We start from the raw sequence: 17,551 nt of genomic DNA on the forward strand, positions 1-17,551 counted from the left end.
TTTTTTGTTTCACAAAAGTGTCTCGAGCATTCGCTTTCAACTGGATTCAGCGATTGACAAATCTTCTATATCATCATTATCATCAGTATTATAATATATATATTAATATCATCATCAGGTGGGCTGTATATAATACAGACCACCTTATGTTTTAGTTTTAGATTATTTTTCTTATTTCAAGCCACTTTTTTGTTAGCAAGATAACTTGAAAATGGCTCAATCAAAACTTCTTGGCTCAATCAATTGCTTTGAATTTGGCACACATGTGTATAGGCATATCGACTAAGCACGATGCGGTTTTCAACCTTCACATGAGTGATGACGTCATAACGGCGCCATATTGTGAATTTTTCTGAAAATCAACTCATGTTCATATCTTCATAACGGAAGTCATTTCTCATTCATATTTATCACGATCAAGGTCAATATCAGTCCGGTCAATTTCAGGTTAAAAAACGCGCGCGTACGCCATTATTAGCAATAGCATTTTATAATAAATCGCGCACACGCGGATGCGCGCGCTCGTTTTCGTTCGTCATGGCCGAACGCAAAATAATTCCTCTCTCTCTCTCTCATTTGCGAAAACAAAACAGAACCAGAATAAGGAATAGGAAAATCCCTTTTCCTTGTTTCTTTCACAATTATTACACATGACAAAATAGCATTGTCATAGACAGATTGTAAAAGGTTTTTGTTCTACGTCCTTGAAACTTGATTACGTCACAATAAAGATGACGTCTTGTGTGCAGCGGGAACTTGACGATAAGCCGATGGATATCATTCAAGATTCGGTTGATTGCCTATAAAGCGATTAACCGTGCAAGCCCCTGGTTATAATGTAGAATTGTTAAATGTCAAGTTTCACTAACATCTTCACGACCTGCGCTGCTCTCGACTTAGCTGTATTATTGTAAACCACATCACATAAATTAAAATGACATTGGGAGATGGAGCATTTGCATGCGCAGATCCCAACGTGTACATTAACCTACCATTATAAATTAGGAAATCACCATCCTATTGCAATATTCTGAATGACGTGAAGTAGGGCAAACTATTTTTAGAAAATCTTTTTATCAGAATAAAGAATTCTTATGACAAGCTTTAGTTTACAATATTTCGCCCATATAGGGTGTCTTTACGTTAGGCATTACGAAAAGCTCTCGTTAAAACTATACCCCACCACTATAGCATAGCAGTCAATGTAATCTGGTGGGGTGTCACTACCCCAGATTCATTTCTCTCGTTAAAACTTTGAGAGAGCTACTAATCTGGTGGGGTAGCAGTACCCCAGATTCGTTTCTCTCGTTAAAACTATGAGAGAGCTACTAATCTGGTGGGGTAGCAGTACCCCAATTTCGTTTCTCTCGTTAAAAACTTGGACAGAGCCTTGAGGCTCTGCGTGAGAGATTATGATATTGGATTGCAGCTGGACTCTTCATCATCTTACGTAATACTAGTGTAAACAAACTCTTACTGGGGCTCTGCCTGAAAGGAAATGAGAAGTAGGAAATAAGTATTTTACTTGTTTTAAGATATTTTCATGTCAAAAAATCACTAATAAGTTAGATGAAGACCAAAATGAAAGTTCAAACGAGGCAAAAGGACCCATAATTGGCGATATAACAACAATTTTAACTCTGGCAGCGAACCCCTGCATGTGTCTCTTTCTCCCTACTCCCTTCCTTTCCCCATCCATGCTTTCCCCCTATCATGCTTATCTCTCTCTCTCTATCACCTCATCAAGGTTTCGGTGGGGGTGGATTACAACGCTAGTGTTTACTTAGGACTTATCACAATCTCTGCTCTACTACAAGTAGTAGTGGTGAAAGTCAAATGGGGGTTTCAATTTTAAATGACGAGTTTTCGTCATGGATACTACAAAGTACAGGTACATTAAGTAACAAAAAATACACAAAAAACCCTGATGGTTGCCAAGGCAACAGGGCTGGCACAAAACCTTTGGTGATTGGAAGCAAAAAAGAGCATTTAGCGCAAAGAGAGATAGTTTCAGTTCAGTTTATTTTGTTATTTTCAACAGAACAGTAATTTTGACAAGAAATGAGATTTACAATTCAGTATTCCATAATATAATACATTTTACATGGTTTAAAGTTATGAAATAGAAAGTATACACAAATATCCAGTATAAAGGTTTTTTTAGAGTTTTTTTTAGATAAACCTGTTGAAATGGAGGTATCCGCTGAAAAGCAGAGCTTGTAAAGTGTGGATACCTCAAAATAATGACAAAAACATAATTGTTTTGACATGTCAATATATTGACATGAAAAAAACATTTATACATAGATTAGAGAAGAAGAAAAAATGCGAAAGAGAAGGTATGGATAGTAAGAAAGAAGGAGAAATAAGGTGTAAATGAGAAAGAGTGTGAGAACATAAAAAAGGAAATTTAGGAGGAAAAGGAAACCTTGTTCAATTTCTACAGGAAATATTAAGAGAAACTTGTTTTTTAGGTTATACGGCCGTGCTTCTTTCACTTTACTCCTGTCATAACATTATTTATAATGTATATTTATCAAGTAAAAGCTTAGCTTCTAAGTAGGTCCACTTTTCATTTTCGTATTTCATGATTTACATAACAAGCTTCCATGTTATTAATTATTATGATTTAGGATTATTTACTTTCATACATGAATAATCTTAAGAAATGTCAATGTTTTTTCAAATGTATTATGCTTTGTTATTACTGGATAAAATATGAATAAAAGCAACCAATCAATTAATCAATATCATGTTCGGAAATATTTTTGTGTCTCAAATGAAAGGAAATAGACCGTTTTGTCGCTCCATAATAATCAGTCTCTACTTCGTTAAAAAGGCAAACAGTTAAACTTGTCTTAAAAAGAGGAATTTTTCGAGATTGGCGCAATCATTTTGTTAGTGATATTGTGACCCTCAAGCTGCGTTTCTGGATAAAGGGCCATCAGATTTTGTTTATATTAGATCTGTCGAAAATGTGTCTGAATTTAGGTCCCTTTAATGATCCATCCATTTAATAATAATAACAATAAATCAAATGTATAAAACGCTAAGTTCAACCTTTCTAAGCACTGGACAACGTAAAGCAAATAAACAGCAATACTTTTACATAATTATAATTATAACAATTACAGATATTTAGCAATTAACTAACTTTATACAAAACTGCCCTAGAAATACAATATAACAAGATATACTTCAAACTTTCCTTATTTAAAACGACTCTACGGATGGGGACTGACTGATACAAATTGGTAAACTATTCCATAATTAGGTCTAATTAGTCTAGAAGAACCTATAATGTATCCAGTTTCCGATGATAATGTTCCTGACTAATGATCTCCCTTAGTTTTTTTTGTATAGGGGAGATTCGGGAGAAAGAGAACGAGGCTTCGTGGTCATAATCGCTTGGAGGGCGCCCTCTAGTCGATCCTGTCTTTACTGGCCACCACATGACCACAGAGGGACCGTGATATTATTATCATGCCAAGTGTCCAGGATATAAACATTGGATAATCACGTATTGATTCTCACAAGGCTACGCCCCTCAATGGTTAACAAGAGAGCTCTAAAAATATAAATTACCCCTCTTCATCCCCTTCCCCCTGAGGGTGGGGGGGGGTTAAATATCCACAAAAGCCCTGTTTAAGTTAGTGTCCAGACATGAAATGATGACCAGGCCACGTTACAATTGTCTTGGGAATTATATTTCTTAATGGTTTCACCACTGAGTATCCAAAGACCAACATCGCGGTGGATTTGGTTATCATGTACATCCTTAACCCTCAATTTTTTTGAGCGACGTCGCGGTCTAGACAAATATAGCTTTGGTTTTCAACGGGGAAGAAAAAAAAATTGTCAAAAAATAACCAGATATTGAAAATTATGACAAAATAAATATACATGAATGTGACTGTGGCTGCCTTTACTATACGAAGGAGTATCTCCTGCTTATACCTGTTCAATTGTTGTTATTTACAAGGCATTCCGATGCCAACTAACACTTGAAATAATTTGCCAATGTCCAACAAACTTCACTTTTATTCACCAACTCCAACAATGGTGTAAACGTCATTGTTGTACCTTCGGTAAACCCTTAGATGACAATCTGTAATGAGCATATACAAACACACAATACTAAACAAATGTTTCAGCCTGTAAACATATAAAAACCCTGTAGCTAAATTAGTAATGTACTGATACACCTTAATATAGATTATTTAGTATATGATACAAGAATAAAGTTAAACTGTATTATCTCTATGTGAATTCGACCTACATTGCAACTATGCAGTAAACTATTGAACGATACAAATATCATAATGTAAACAGGGTCACATTTCAATGTAGTCCGTCACTTAAGTTCCTATGCTAAATAAATAAGAAGGCAAATTGTTTCTTTCCTAAAAACATATTTTTTCTCTAAATTCAACATAAACTATAATAAACAAGTAATCATTTATATCGTTGCCGAATATTTGCTACTCTGAAAAACTAATAACAATGATAACGCTAACAACTTATTTTTCAACTCTCCTCAAAACTCAACCTTCTCTTTAAGTTCGTATGCTAAATAATTAAGAAAGCAAATTGTTTGTTGCCTAAATACATACGTTGGCTCTAAATTCGACATGAACTATAATAAACAAATAATCGTTTAGACATTTACATCGTTGCAGAATATTCGCTACTCTGAAAAACTAAAATATAAAACAATTTCTGCTGTCACGGACACGCAAACAATTTAAGTTTTCTACAATATACATTATACACACTGGTATGATAACTCATCTCTTTATCTATATACTCCTAAAAGGTTCAACATCTAGCATCATCTTCACGAAACTCGTATTAAGTTTTACCAATATTTACATCGTACCCTGATGTATTACTTCGACAATCAGAATGACTGGAATATTCTCCTCCAAGAACAAAGGACTTTCTGACGTCGTGACTCAAGGTATAATCTTAAAGTAAACATATAGGCCCCAAGATGCTGGTATTCATATAATTGAACGGTTCAAAACTAGTTTGAAATGTATATTTCTTTAATACATCCTGATGAAGTGAGATTGACTTCATATTACCTCATGAAAATTCAATATCTGTTTAAAATGTTAACAAATTTAGGTTCAGGACTTCCTAAATTAACCTCATTTTCCTATATGCATAATTTTGTTTTAGGATTGTGCGTGCGTGTGTATGTGTGTACGTGCAACAAATATCGGCGCCAGATTGTAATCACCTCACACCAACCACCCTCCCCCTCCTAAATCACACAGACATATATGAGGTGACAGTGACTTTATATTACTTCGTGATAATTACTCTTTAATATCTGTTGTAAGTATTAAAAAATATCGGTTCAGGACTTCCTAAACTGAGTTCATTTTCCTTATATGCATTTTTTTTTTAATCTGACATAATTTATTTTGGGATTGTGCGTGCGTGTGTATGTGTGTACGTGCAAAAAATGGGCTGGATTTTAATCATCTCGCCAACATCCTCCCCCTCCCCCCCCCCCCCTCCCCTCACATCACATGGACACATACACGCACACTCCTCAGAAAGGTTTACGCTACTGGATGTTTCAGGTATACAGCGTAATTAACGTCAAGGGGTTAGTCTACCGCCAGAGTGCAGGGGTTTATGACTGGATTGTGACGTAGTAGAGACCAGGGGAAAGTACGTGCCAACCATGATCTTTAATTGAAAACTATTCTTCATGGGGAGGGGGGGGGGTGATCTATTAATTATTTTCAAATAGGTATGAAGTAATGATCGTCGCCACTAGTACCAGCCCCTTCTGATGGCGAATTGTATACTGCGTAGTATTGTTCATCGTCGTTGATCTCATTGCATGCGTTGTCCGCTGGTATGGCTGGAAGCTGACCGCGCGGTAATTGCTGTAGATTGATACCCACTCTTTGCGGCGATGAGGTCTCTCTTTTTTCTTTTCCAATAGGTACTAAGTAATGATCGGCGCCACTGGTACCAGCCCCTTCTGATGGCGGATTGTATACTGCGTAGTATTGTTCATCGTCGTTGATTTCGTTGCATGCGTTGTCCGCTGGTATGGCTGGAAGCTGAGCGCGCAGTAATTGCTGTAGATCGATACCCAATCTTTGCGGCGATGAGGTCTCTCTTTTTTGTACCTGTAAAAGAGTTAGAAAGTTCAAGCAATCAACCTAATGCAGGATAAACAATTCAGAATATACTGTAGCCATTCTCTCGACAAACGATGCCAATACTAGAGCACAAGATTAGCTATAATGTTTGCATGTAGGTCACAAACTAAGGAATTCGTTTGTAGGGCTCTAGTTTCTAATGTAAGTATATTAGCTTCATAGATTTTTAAATAGTATCCGGTTACACATCGCCCTATGATGGCTTAAGTTTAATGAGAATGAGAATAATAATATGAATAATAACAATCAGGATAATAATATCTTTATTAATTATACTCACTTGTAAACAAAGAATGCCAGGAACATGAGAACGACCACTACTACGGCCGATACAAGAAGTGCAATTACAGTAATCACAAATTTCCTTACGGCACCTTGAAAGAAAATAAACGAAACCAAAAGAAAATCAAAGTCTTTAGTTTGCATTAGGAATAAAGCGATTGTTATAACTAAGGTGACGAAGTCATCTTACTTTCCTTAACCCTTACTGTACTAGGGGGGGGGGCCTGGGAGGCCCCCCACCCCCCTCGACATTTTCGGAGATTGCGCTGCAACCGCTTGAAATTTTGAATTGTCGTTTCATGACTTTTTTTCCTCAAGTCTTAGGCACATTTTGATACCATTTTCGTCGAAATCGGATATACCTGTAAGGCGTTACATAACAATTAGTATGCGCTTGTCATCCAAAAAACAACAAAAAATTAAAACGCATCAAAATTTCTATAAATTATCATTATTAATTACATTAAAATAACTTGTTTGTGTTAGAAAAGAAGTTTCATATGAATATTGAGTTTCAACATTCAAAAAGTGGAGTTTGACACGTTTTCTGTAAAATGCATGAAATTAGCATTTTGCATAATTAATTAGGCTAACGACAAAAATTTGCATATTCGGAAAAAACTAATTATACCATCTTGTTCCTTACGTAAATATCTACAAACATGCAAATTTTCGTGTTCATCGGACAATCAATGGCCGAGATCATAGGGGGGGGGGGCTCCCAGGCCCCCCCCCCCCCCAGTCAGTGGGTGCTCAAAATAGCCCAGTACAGTGTTAAAGGCAGGGTATTTTACCGACATTGCTACCGCTGCTGTATTTCCGTGAAGGCAATCATAGCGCGATTTTCGGTTCCTGCATGATCCCAAGCATCATCACGCGCGTGTCATGCCCTTGGTGATGCACTGCAGGATATAACTACGACACATCAGGACATTGTGAACAACAGATGGCAGTATACGTGAATCTGAATCATTATTAGTAGAATACTCTGACTTTAAAATATATGTATCTATAAGAGGCATTTTCCTTTTCTGACATAAACATATCCCAATGGTTAAATTGCCCGAACATAACAAACAGTCCTTAGAAATATTTGAAAGAGGCCGATTCAAAAACTGAATAGAGTTTTCGAATGTGCAAACATCCAGTATTTCAATGTCACGTCATTCACGAGGCACATTCTTTAAAAAATATGTACTCTTCATTTTATCTTTCTTGTATCCTGTATCTTTATCTTTGAATTAATAAAATTCATCGGGTTTAGCGGCGGCTTTGAATATTTGCAGTTATTATTACCCCACCAAAAATTCCAGGTTCCCATTTACCTCACCAGGGCGGAGAGTAACTACGGATTAGACTCTTACCAAAATGAAATTAATGCAGGACTGGAATTCGAACCCTAAACCTTTGAATTGAGAGTCAAGTGACTTAACCACTGTATTACTACACTGGGGTTTAGGCTGTATGTATCTATCGCACGAAGCCGTTATAGGATGAGTGCAATAGATACACACAGCATCAACGAGGGCGGATAGATCGTATAATGAACGGATGAAAACATGCATCATTTGTTTTATACAACGAAACTCCTAGATCTTTGTGATTTGATGTAAAAATAATTTTTCTCAATGCAATCCAATACCAAAGTCGCAATTTTCGCCCGTGAATCCGTCCATACATTCGCACCAATAGTCAATCTCAGGGAGAGCATGGCAAGTCCCGTATAGACAATGAGCATCCAGACACGGGTTTACTGAAAGAAAAAACAAACTGTTGCGATCGTAGAGTTATTTTGATACGGCAATGTTATTACTAGGCTATAATATCTATATATATATATCAAATGCACAGGGGGATATTTTTTTCGTTTGTGTTGAAATCTGTGCTATTCGAGACTGTAGGGAAAATTAGCCCCGAAAGGCTGAAATGGTCATGGTTTATTTTAGAGGGGGTGGCTCAACGAACCTGAGTCTCCCCTACGTCACTTGACCCTGGGACAATGGCCCAGTATGATCGCGATTAGGCCTACTTTGGTTCTTACCAGTGTTAACATCCAATGGACTCGATGTAGTAGTAGTAGTCAGGGGCGTCGCTAGACCTTTTTCAGTGGGGGGGGGGGGGGGGTTAGAGGCCAACGATTACCGACAAAACTAGCCACCAATTACCGACAAAATTAAAATGTCCAATATCTACAAATTCAACCCCATAAACCTGGGGCCGAAGGCTAAATTGTTTTTCCTATGGACTATCTATATAGTACTTGCATATTAGACTGTGGGATGACCACTGAAATTGTGAATTTCCGTGGGGCGGCAAATGCAACCACGCTTCTTTGATATGATAATATGTAAAATAATAAACAAAAGTAAATTAGAGATGTTGCCAATCTTGAAGCGCACATTTTAACTCACAATTTAATAAAATATTACGAGAAATTGTACTATAGAATTCAATGAAAAGGCCGATATTCACCGCGTGCGTTAGAGATTTTCACGACGTCCGCAATAGCGTGCGATAGCATACGGGCTGCTCAGCCTCGTTCGCGCTATCTATTTTTTTTTTTACACTGCATTCGTACACACACGTGTACGTGCAGAATCCACAATAACAAAGATGGATGTGACTTCGTCTTCATCGGATTCCGACAACGAAGATGACATTGTATCACCGTCGCCTGCCTGCTGCATGCATGTTGTACCCCATGGAAAAGGGAAAGTTTCATTTTTTCATGAGAAAAGCTGGTCTAAATTCAAGGATTGCTGTGTTCGATGGAGTCGAGTTGAAAGTGCCGAAACAAAGGTAGCTATTCGTGCTGCGGAGAAGTTTGGGATTGACCTGCACGGGCAGGAGCCTCACCGGCAGCAAGATCAGGATCACCATGAAAGTTCACCTTTTCCCACTCAAGCCTCGTAGCATCGTAGGTGCTACCAGCATTTTTGCAATGTTGGAAAACTTGTCAGGGCAGAGATTAGAATGGAAAAACGAAAAGCTGAAGGTAGGTTCAATTTTAACTTCAGATTTCAGAGTTTGAATAGGCCTAGTCTACAACTCAAATTAAAACAGGTCAAAGTCAAACTTCATTATATGAACATGTCAATGGCTCAAACTCAACAAAAGTCAAAGAAAGTTGAACCCCCACCGCCATGACTGCCAACTAGTATAGTAGTAGTAGATGTAGTAGTAGTATACTAGTAGTAGTAGTAGTAGTAGTAGTAGTAGATCTAGTAGTAGACTGATATCTGGATATGGGCAGCCAGGGCAGGACTTATTTTGCATAAATCCAAGCCGGTTAATGCTGGTAACTTTTAATTATCTAGTCAGGTAACTAACTAAACGGTAGATCTGCATGCTGCTACCATCTTTGGTGGTTATTATTATGTTATGATGCATTTCGTGGTCACAGGCAGTGGATATATGCAGCCATAATGCAGTATAAACGGCCATTAATAATTAGGGTCTATGCGAGAAAACTGTAGATCTAGATTCAAATTTATTATACAAATTTTACCATTACAATTTCTTTTTCTTTTCCAGATGCAGATGTGGAATCGGCTGAAGAAGGCAGTCTTCATTCTGCACCTCCAAGAAAGATGCTGCGATCGAGTCTTTCCCCTACGAAAGGTCGGCATGTCCTGCCAGCAGAATGCATTGTATGCAGAAAGATTCAATGGAAGACTAGTAAACTTACAGGCAAGAGATTCAAGGTCCCCGTTTCTAGGTGCGAACAGGTTTCAGCTACAAAGTTCCTGAAGGCAGCTGAGATGCGGCAACACACCCGCATCCTCATGCAGATCCGCGGAAAGGATATGGTAGCTATAGAGCTACAATATCACAAAAGTTGTTACCAGGACTTCACCTCCTGTCTGCGCCGAGCAGAGAGAGCTGCCACAAGTACCGACACTGATGATCTCTTCACTCCCACTTACAACTGTTTGTGTGATCTGATAAGGAGGAGGATTGTGAAAGACAAAGAGGTGCTCAGACTCAAGGACTTGCATCGTTCCTTCGTTAAGGCAGGTTTGAGAAATGAAGGAGTGGACTTGTCATCATACCAGACCAAGAAACTGAAACAGCGACTACAAGTAACATTCCCTCAGCTCATATTCGTGTCCCCGCAGAGACAGAATGAAAGTGAGATTGTGATGGTTGGTGACATGGAGGCATCATCACTTGCTGAGCACGCTGTACAGCAAGATCAAGCAACTAGCACTTCATTCAGTGAAGAGTCTGCCTCAGATGAAGAATCAGCTGCCATGTCCAGATCATCAACAAACCCAGGGCCCCAACAACTATTAATGCTCTACCATGCATCCCAGGTATTTTAAGACTTTTATTTCATAAATTTAGTTCTCAATTATTTGAGAGTGTATTCTCATTATTTTACTGTTCATTGTAATTGCTACTCAAGTTTTTTCAAATTTGTTATATAGTGAAAACATATGTATATATTTTACTTTTGGTTGGGGGGGGGGGGGGCTGCTCCTTTCAGTTGGTGTTTATCTTCTTTTCTTCTTTTTTTATCTAACAGCTATATTGTTATCAATTTGTACACTGGATATTACATACATAACAACCTCTAATTATTTTGGTGTTTCTTTCAAAACTACTTTTTATTTTTTGTATTTCATGTACATTATTTTATTTTATATATGTTTTTATTTCCATTAGTAATTTTTTTCCCTCTTGTCTTTTGTTAACACAGATCCTGAAAGCTGCTGTCAAAACTGCCTGTACCAGATGTAAGGAGCAAGAGCAGTGGCCCCCAACATCACCTGACCTGACCCCAGAAGCAGCTAAAGAAGCAATCCCTTCCATACTGTTCAACTTTCTCTCCTGGGTTGTAAACTCGACTAATGAGCCAGAGGTCAATAAGCTTGTAGATGTAAGTGTAGAGGATGAAAGAAAGTTATTATCTATGTGTCAGGATGTTATGTACATGTCTTGTAAAGGTAGTATAATTCTCCCCAAACATTCTTCTTTAGCCATGACCGTGAGACACATGACCGGCTCTGCAAGGCTGATTGGAATACTCAATGGGTTTGGGCATTGTAGCAGTCATTCCATGGTACTTGAGCATGACACTGCACTTGCAGAACAGCAGCTGAATAGAGGTGAAGATGTGCTCCCTGAAGGTGTCAAGCCATGCCTTACAACTTTGGTGTGGGACAACAACGACTTCTCTGAGGAAACTCTATCAGGAAAAGGCACGACCCACATAACAACAGGCATCCTCATTCAGCATCAAAAGCATGTCCCTGTTCCTGATCAAGATCAAGATAATCAAACGCACAAGCAGAGCCTACCAAGAACACACAAGAGATCCATCAAAACACCCACAGCAGACTTGACCCCATACTTCGGAATGCTAAAGAATGGGCCTGAACCATTTGGACAGCATATTGCTGTAAAGGAGGAAGTCTATCATGATATCCAGGAGAAGCCAAGGAAACTGGATTCTGCATTTAGGCTGTCAAGGATACCTCATCGTTTCGGTAGCCTATTACCAAGCTGGACAGGTTACAACACACAACTAAGCTGTTCCACAAATTTGGCGTCCAACATCTTCTATCTCCCATCCATTGATGCCTCCCCAACTCAAAAGGATACGATCAATACCATACTTCACAAGAGTGTGAAGATAGGCACAATTTTGCAACAGGATACAGTGGTGATAGTATGTGACCAAGCCATCTACAGTAAGGCTCAGCAGATAAGATGGAAGGATCCACACCTCTCTGCAAGGACTGTTGTAAGAATGGGAGATTTTCATACTACCATGAACTTTCTTGCATGCATTGGTAAACGGTTTAAGGATGGCGGTCTGCAAGACATCATAATTGAAAGTGGCCTTATTGCAACAGGTTCAGTGAATGGTGTGTTGTCAGGACATCATTTCAACAGGAGTCTTCGCGCACATAAGCTTCTCTGTGAAGCTATGGAACGCCTGCGATGGCTCAGTTTCATGAAGACTCTTCCTGATGAGCAGCAGGAGGAAGCATCTGACGTTCTCTTGAAGATGCATACAACTTTCCCGTCTTCAGATCACAGGAAAGTGATTGAGGGTGAACAGTTTGAGGCCCTGCTTGATGAGTACTCCCTCTTCATTGAGACTCAGTCCTCAAGACCCACTTTTGCATTCTGGTCCTCTTACATCGAGATGGTTGAGTCATTGCTTCTTTTCAACAGAGCAACAAAGGAGGGCAATTGGCCTCTGCACTTGTCTGCAGCCCGAAGTCTTCTCCCTTGGTTTTTTGCTTATGACCATTTGAACTATTCTCGGTATATGTCTGCATACTGGCTTGAGATGCACATGCTGCCCGTGACTCATCCTTCAATAGCTGAAGCATTTCTTGAAGGTGATTTTGTGGTTCACCGCCAAACTGCCCACGGCTTTTCAGGAATAGCAGGTGATCAGATGATAGAACAGACTGTCAACAGGGATACCAAGTCAAGAGGAGGAGTCATTGGATATAGTACCAGTCGGAGCTATTTCCATCGATGGCTGCTTTCACATCACCTTAAAGCTGCCATTCAGCGGCAGTGTGAAGAATTGGCTGGGAAGTCGCCTTCTTCAACAGAGTTGAAAGATCTGCAAGCCTCCCGTGTGAAGAAGGACAATAGTGACATACAAGCCATCTGTGACACTATACATAGTATGGTCAATCCATTTGAGAACCAAGGAAACGATCTTCTCCACATTTCATCTGGGGTCATTGCAAGTGATGCATTGAAGAACGACCTCCTTCAGGCAAAGTCTTTGGGACAGGCTGCTGCGGAAGTGTTCATAACAGAACGTCTACAGCAAGGGTCTACAGAATTCCATGCACCTTTGAAGCAGCAGCAGCTCAAGACTTTCTCCAAAGCAACATCCAAGCCATCAAAAGGAAAGGTTTCTCAAGGATTGTTAAAACAAGATCGGAGTTTATTTGCCAGGCTAGCAATAGTTTCAAAAGACAGGAAGCTTGACCTGAAGGAGCTGATGGTATACAATCTCAATGAAAGTCCCTTGGCATTGTCAAATGGATGTGGGGGGATGGTGAAAACCAATAAAGCAAGCCTGATGCGACACCTAGAATCTTCAGTTCAGCCTTCACCAGTTCTCGAGTCCATTCCGAAACATGTGGTGTGGGTTGTGGATGGAATGGCTCTCATCCAGGAGCTTTCGAGTAGGATAAACTCACTGTCAACATTTGGGGATTTGGCAACATGCATTCTTGATAAGGTTGTAACTTTGGCCACGAACATGTATTCGGATACTGTTCATCTTGTAACAGATCGATATCCGCCCGTATCCATCAAGAATGCTGAAAGGGGGGCAAGAGCATCTGGAGGAATGCAACGGATAACGATTTTCAGTGTGGACCAAGCCATCCCTTCTCAGTGGAAGAAATATATGACACACAGTCAAAACAAGGAAGAACTTGTACAATTCTTATTTCAGACTTGGTCCAACACCCACCCAGATAAGTTCAGAAATGTCAAAGTGTTCTTTGCACATGCGTCACAATGCCATGCCTTTTACAGCACATCTGGTAAGCTTGTAGTGGAGGAAGTACCAGAATTGACTGCAGATCATGAAGAAGCTGATACCAGACTTCTTCTCCACTGTGAATATGCATCACAGCACCAGGCATCAAGCTCCCAAGTAACCAGCTCAGTCATCATTAGAAGTCCTGATACCGATGTTTTTGTTGTGGCTGTAGGTCTTTCAGGTGTAATGAACAGCAGAGTTCTCTTTCACACTGGTAGGGGGAACTTGTCTCGTACAATCGATGTAACAGCAGTCCATAATCATTATGGCAAAGATGTTTCTGAAGCTCTCATTGGCTTGCATATCTTCACTGGCTGTGATTCCGTCAGTGCATTTTACGGCAAAGGGAAATCGAAAGCTCTGAAATTGATGCTTTCTGATGAAGAATATCAATCCACATTCAAAAGTTTGGGCCAGTCTTTTGATGTGTCTCCACAGTTGAGTAAAGGACTTGAGCAATTCGTCTGCAGTCTCTACTCGGGAAAGCAGGGTTTGGATGATGTGAATTTGCTTAGGTACAACATGTTCCGGATGGATTGCAAGTTTGAATCATCGCTTCCTCCGAATCAAGACTCTCTTCTGTTACACATTAGAAGAGCAAACTATCAAGCTGCAATTCACAGAAGATCACTCCAGCAATTTATCGGGGAAGGAAACCCGACAGAGCACGGCTGGGTTATGGAGAATGGAGAGTTGGTCATCAAGTGGAGCACTTTGCCACCGGCTCCCAACCACCTTACCGCTGCAGTCAAGTGTAAATGCAAAAAGGGAAAATGCCACACTAAGCAATGTGAGTGCGTAAAAAACAAGATCACTTGTACGGATCTGTGTAAGTGTATAGAATGTACCAATCAAGCTGCAGAAAAAGATGCAGAAGATGATTTCGGAGATGATGATCTCTCTGACTGGGAATAGGCATTTGGGTGTGAAGGTGCCATGAATAAACTAATGATTTGAGGAGCAGTCAAGTTGTATTCATGAGTTCAGTAAAGGGAATGATCACCATGTAAAAATTCAAATGAAATGAAGTCATCAATCAAGTTATTTCTTCTTCAAATTTAATGCAAGAAGTGAATAACATTTATCTTTCCTGGAAATTGTCAAGGAATGATATTAGTTTTAGTGTTACATTTTGCAATGTTAAATTATGATACATAAAACATGTAAGAAGGCTTACACATGTACATTCCCAGCAAAGACTGATTGTATTTTGATTCTGAAACATCTAATATACTGTTTGTGCAATCTTCCTAAATTGTGTCAGTGTACATGTATATGATTGAAATACAAAACTTAACAATATTTGGTATTCTAAAGATGCAAGAAAGAAAAAAAGAAAAGAAAACAATATCTTGGAGATTAAACTTGTAATTTCTTGTATAGTATTATATTATCTGATGTTGTGCAGTTTCATCCTGTTCTAGTAGAAAAGTCGTGCTACGAGTGTTTTTTTTTGACAGAGCAGAAAGGTTTTATTTGGTTTTTTATCATGAATATGGTTACCTACATGTACTACATGTATTTACATAACTATCAGTCATTAGTGAAGTTGATGAAAGAGTTTTAAGAGTGAAATTCTAATTTTAGAATATCACAAGAAGACGACAAATCCTTGAAGATTTAGCTCATACAATTATTTTGTTAATATTTTTGTATAGTTATATATCAATATGAGCTATCGTGCGCAGAGTGTCGTCCTGTTCCAGTTTTAAAGTTTAGCCTTAGTTTTGGTTATTTCTTTTTCTTTTCCTTTGACAGAGCTCTGATACTGTTCTAGGAAGTAGAATATTTAGTACTTCATGTTTATTGTCATCCTTTACAAGTACAGTAAAGTATAGTATGTGTCTTATAAAATGCAGGATGCTTTTCAATGGAATATGTGTAGTGACTAAAATACTGCAAAATGATATTTTAGAGAAGTCATTCAGATTGGCTTACTAGTATTCTGTTTGCTATAAGAAGAAATTTTGTCTTTTCATTGTTTATCACAACTATGATTATGGACATTACTGTCATTTAGTGAAGTCGGTGAAAGCATTTTAAGAGTGAAATGCCTCAATGAAGATGAGATATTTTTTATTTTCATTACAAATACAAATGTATGATATTATAAACCAGTCACACATTGCACAAAGAGCCCCATGGCTGTAAAGTACATTAATTATATAGTGATCCTTTAAATACTACTTTTAAAATATTTAAAGATGTTAAGTGGTTTTTTTCTTAATGATAAACATGTAATTTAAATTTTGATCTAATTAGAAAACATTAATCCTGTGTCATTATGATGTCAAGCTAATATATTAGTAGAATTCTACAAGCGTAAATATGCCATTTAAACATGGTCTCATTTTTGCTCTCGTTCTTCCATTCTACAAATAAGTGAAGCATTTTGGAATTTAATGATATGAATATACTGTAAGATGCTTATCGATCATTTAAATTACTTAAGATACCGGTGAAGTTGTTGTTTCAAAGAAATCAGTATGTAGGTGTATCATCTCATTATACTTACAAACCATCATACGGTGATAGAAGAAATTAAAGTTCATGTACATACTGGAGTCATAAAACCCAAGATTAAAGAAATGCAATGTACCTATTTACATAATGGTTTATCATGAATTACATGTACATCATTATAGTATATAATTTGAAGTCATCAATCAAATTTATATAAAAGTTGAATGAACCAAAATCATGTGTCAAAATGTTTATTTCAATGTACTTTAAGGAGAAACCCCCAAATGGCAATGGTGAAATGTATGTATGTGGCTGTGATGAATGATAAACACCTATGTTTTGTGCATTTAGATATGAGTGTGCGTGTTGGGATGATTGGTGAACAGTGGCGAACGAGCGTGAGTCCAGTTAGACAACTAGGCCATAAAGTAATTGGGGGGGGGGGGGGTGTCATGTTATGTTCATTCTATGTTGCATTTCCCTCTTCTGTTTTCTGTCTATCTTCCACTCTTAACATTTTCTCACGTTTTTGTTTTTCAATATGTTTAAGGAAAGGGAGGGTTATTTGCACGAGCCCTTCCATTTTTGCTGGTAGCTATTTTTTAACTGAAGTTGCATATGTATTGGAATGTATGAATGTTTTTTGAATTATTTTTAAGGTGGTTGCTGTCCTGTGAATAAATGTGCTAAACCATAGTGTATATGTTGCAGGATGATTTGAAAAATGACATTTTGTATCATTGTAATCAGTGACATAGATAAGGGGGGAATGGGGGATATTCCTTTTCCCTCATGACAAGGTAAATTTTAAAAAGATCAGAGGGACAAGGAAAAGAAAGAAGATAATAGGACCACCTCCCACACTAAAATATTTGACCTTAATTTTGCATTTCATTCCCAAGTAAACTTGATGCCCTACCAAACATGATGCCCGTGCCCCCTTTGGTTGCAGGAAATATACTTGCATCTCGTTGCGATGTTCATTATTGAATTGAATTGCTGAGAAAAAATAATACAAATACTGCTGATTATATTTTTTTCATTTTCTTTTATTCAACTACTGTAAGAGAACATACAAAATCAAATG

The 17,551-nt window shown here is 38.2% G+C and overlaps 1 protein-coding gene across 1 annotated transcript; it reads left to right on the top strand.

The window, feature by feature from the left end:
- Positions 1 to 8,740: 8,740 nt before the first annotated feature.
- On the top strand, positions 8,741 to 16,699 carry LOC105440883. The gene is made up of 3 exons (XM_030981346.1): positions 8,741 to 9,465; positions 10,005 to 10,786; positions 11,173 to 16,699. Exons 1-3 carry the CDS (start codon positions 9,444 to 9,446, stop codon positions 14,914 to 14,916), a joined length of 4,548 nt encoding a protein of 1,515 aa, XP_030837206.1. The 5' UTR covers positions 8,741 to 9,443; the 3' UTR covers positions 14,917 to 16,699.
- Positions 16,700 to 17,551: the final 852 nt, after the last annotated feature.

Source organism: Strongylocentrotus purpuratus, unplaced genomic scaffold (genome assembly GCF_000002235.5).
Source record: "Strongylocentrotus purpuratus isolate Spur 01 unplaced genomic scaffold, Spur_5.0 spur5_contig_821, whole genome shotgun sequence".
Lineage (NCBI taxonomy): Eukaryota > Metazoa > Echinodermata > Echinoidea > Camarodonta > Strongylocentrotidae > Strongylocentrotus > Strongylocentrotus purpuratus.

Excerpts from the sequence above, each read along its gene's own strand:
- LOC105440883 (XM_030981346.1), top strand. The coding sequence starts at position 9,444 with ATGGAAAAACGAAAAGCTGAAG. Across the intron at positions 9,466-10,004 it reads GGAAAAACGAAAAGCTGAAG|ATGCAGATGTGGAATCGGCT; the intron begins GTAGGTTCAATT and ends TTTCTTTTCCAG. Across the intron at positions 10,787-11,172 it reads TGCTCTACCATGCATCCCAG|ATCCTGAAAGCTGCTGTCAA; the intron begins GTATTTTAAGAC and ends TTGTTAACACAG.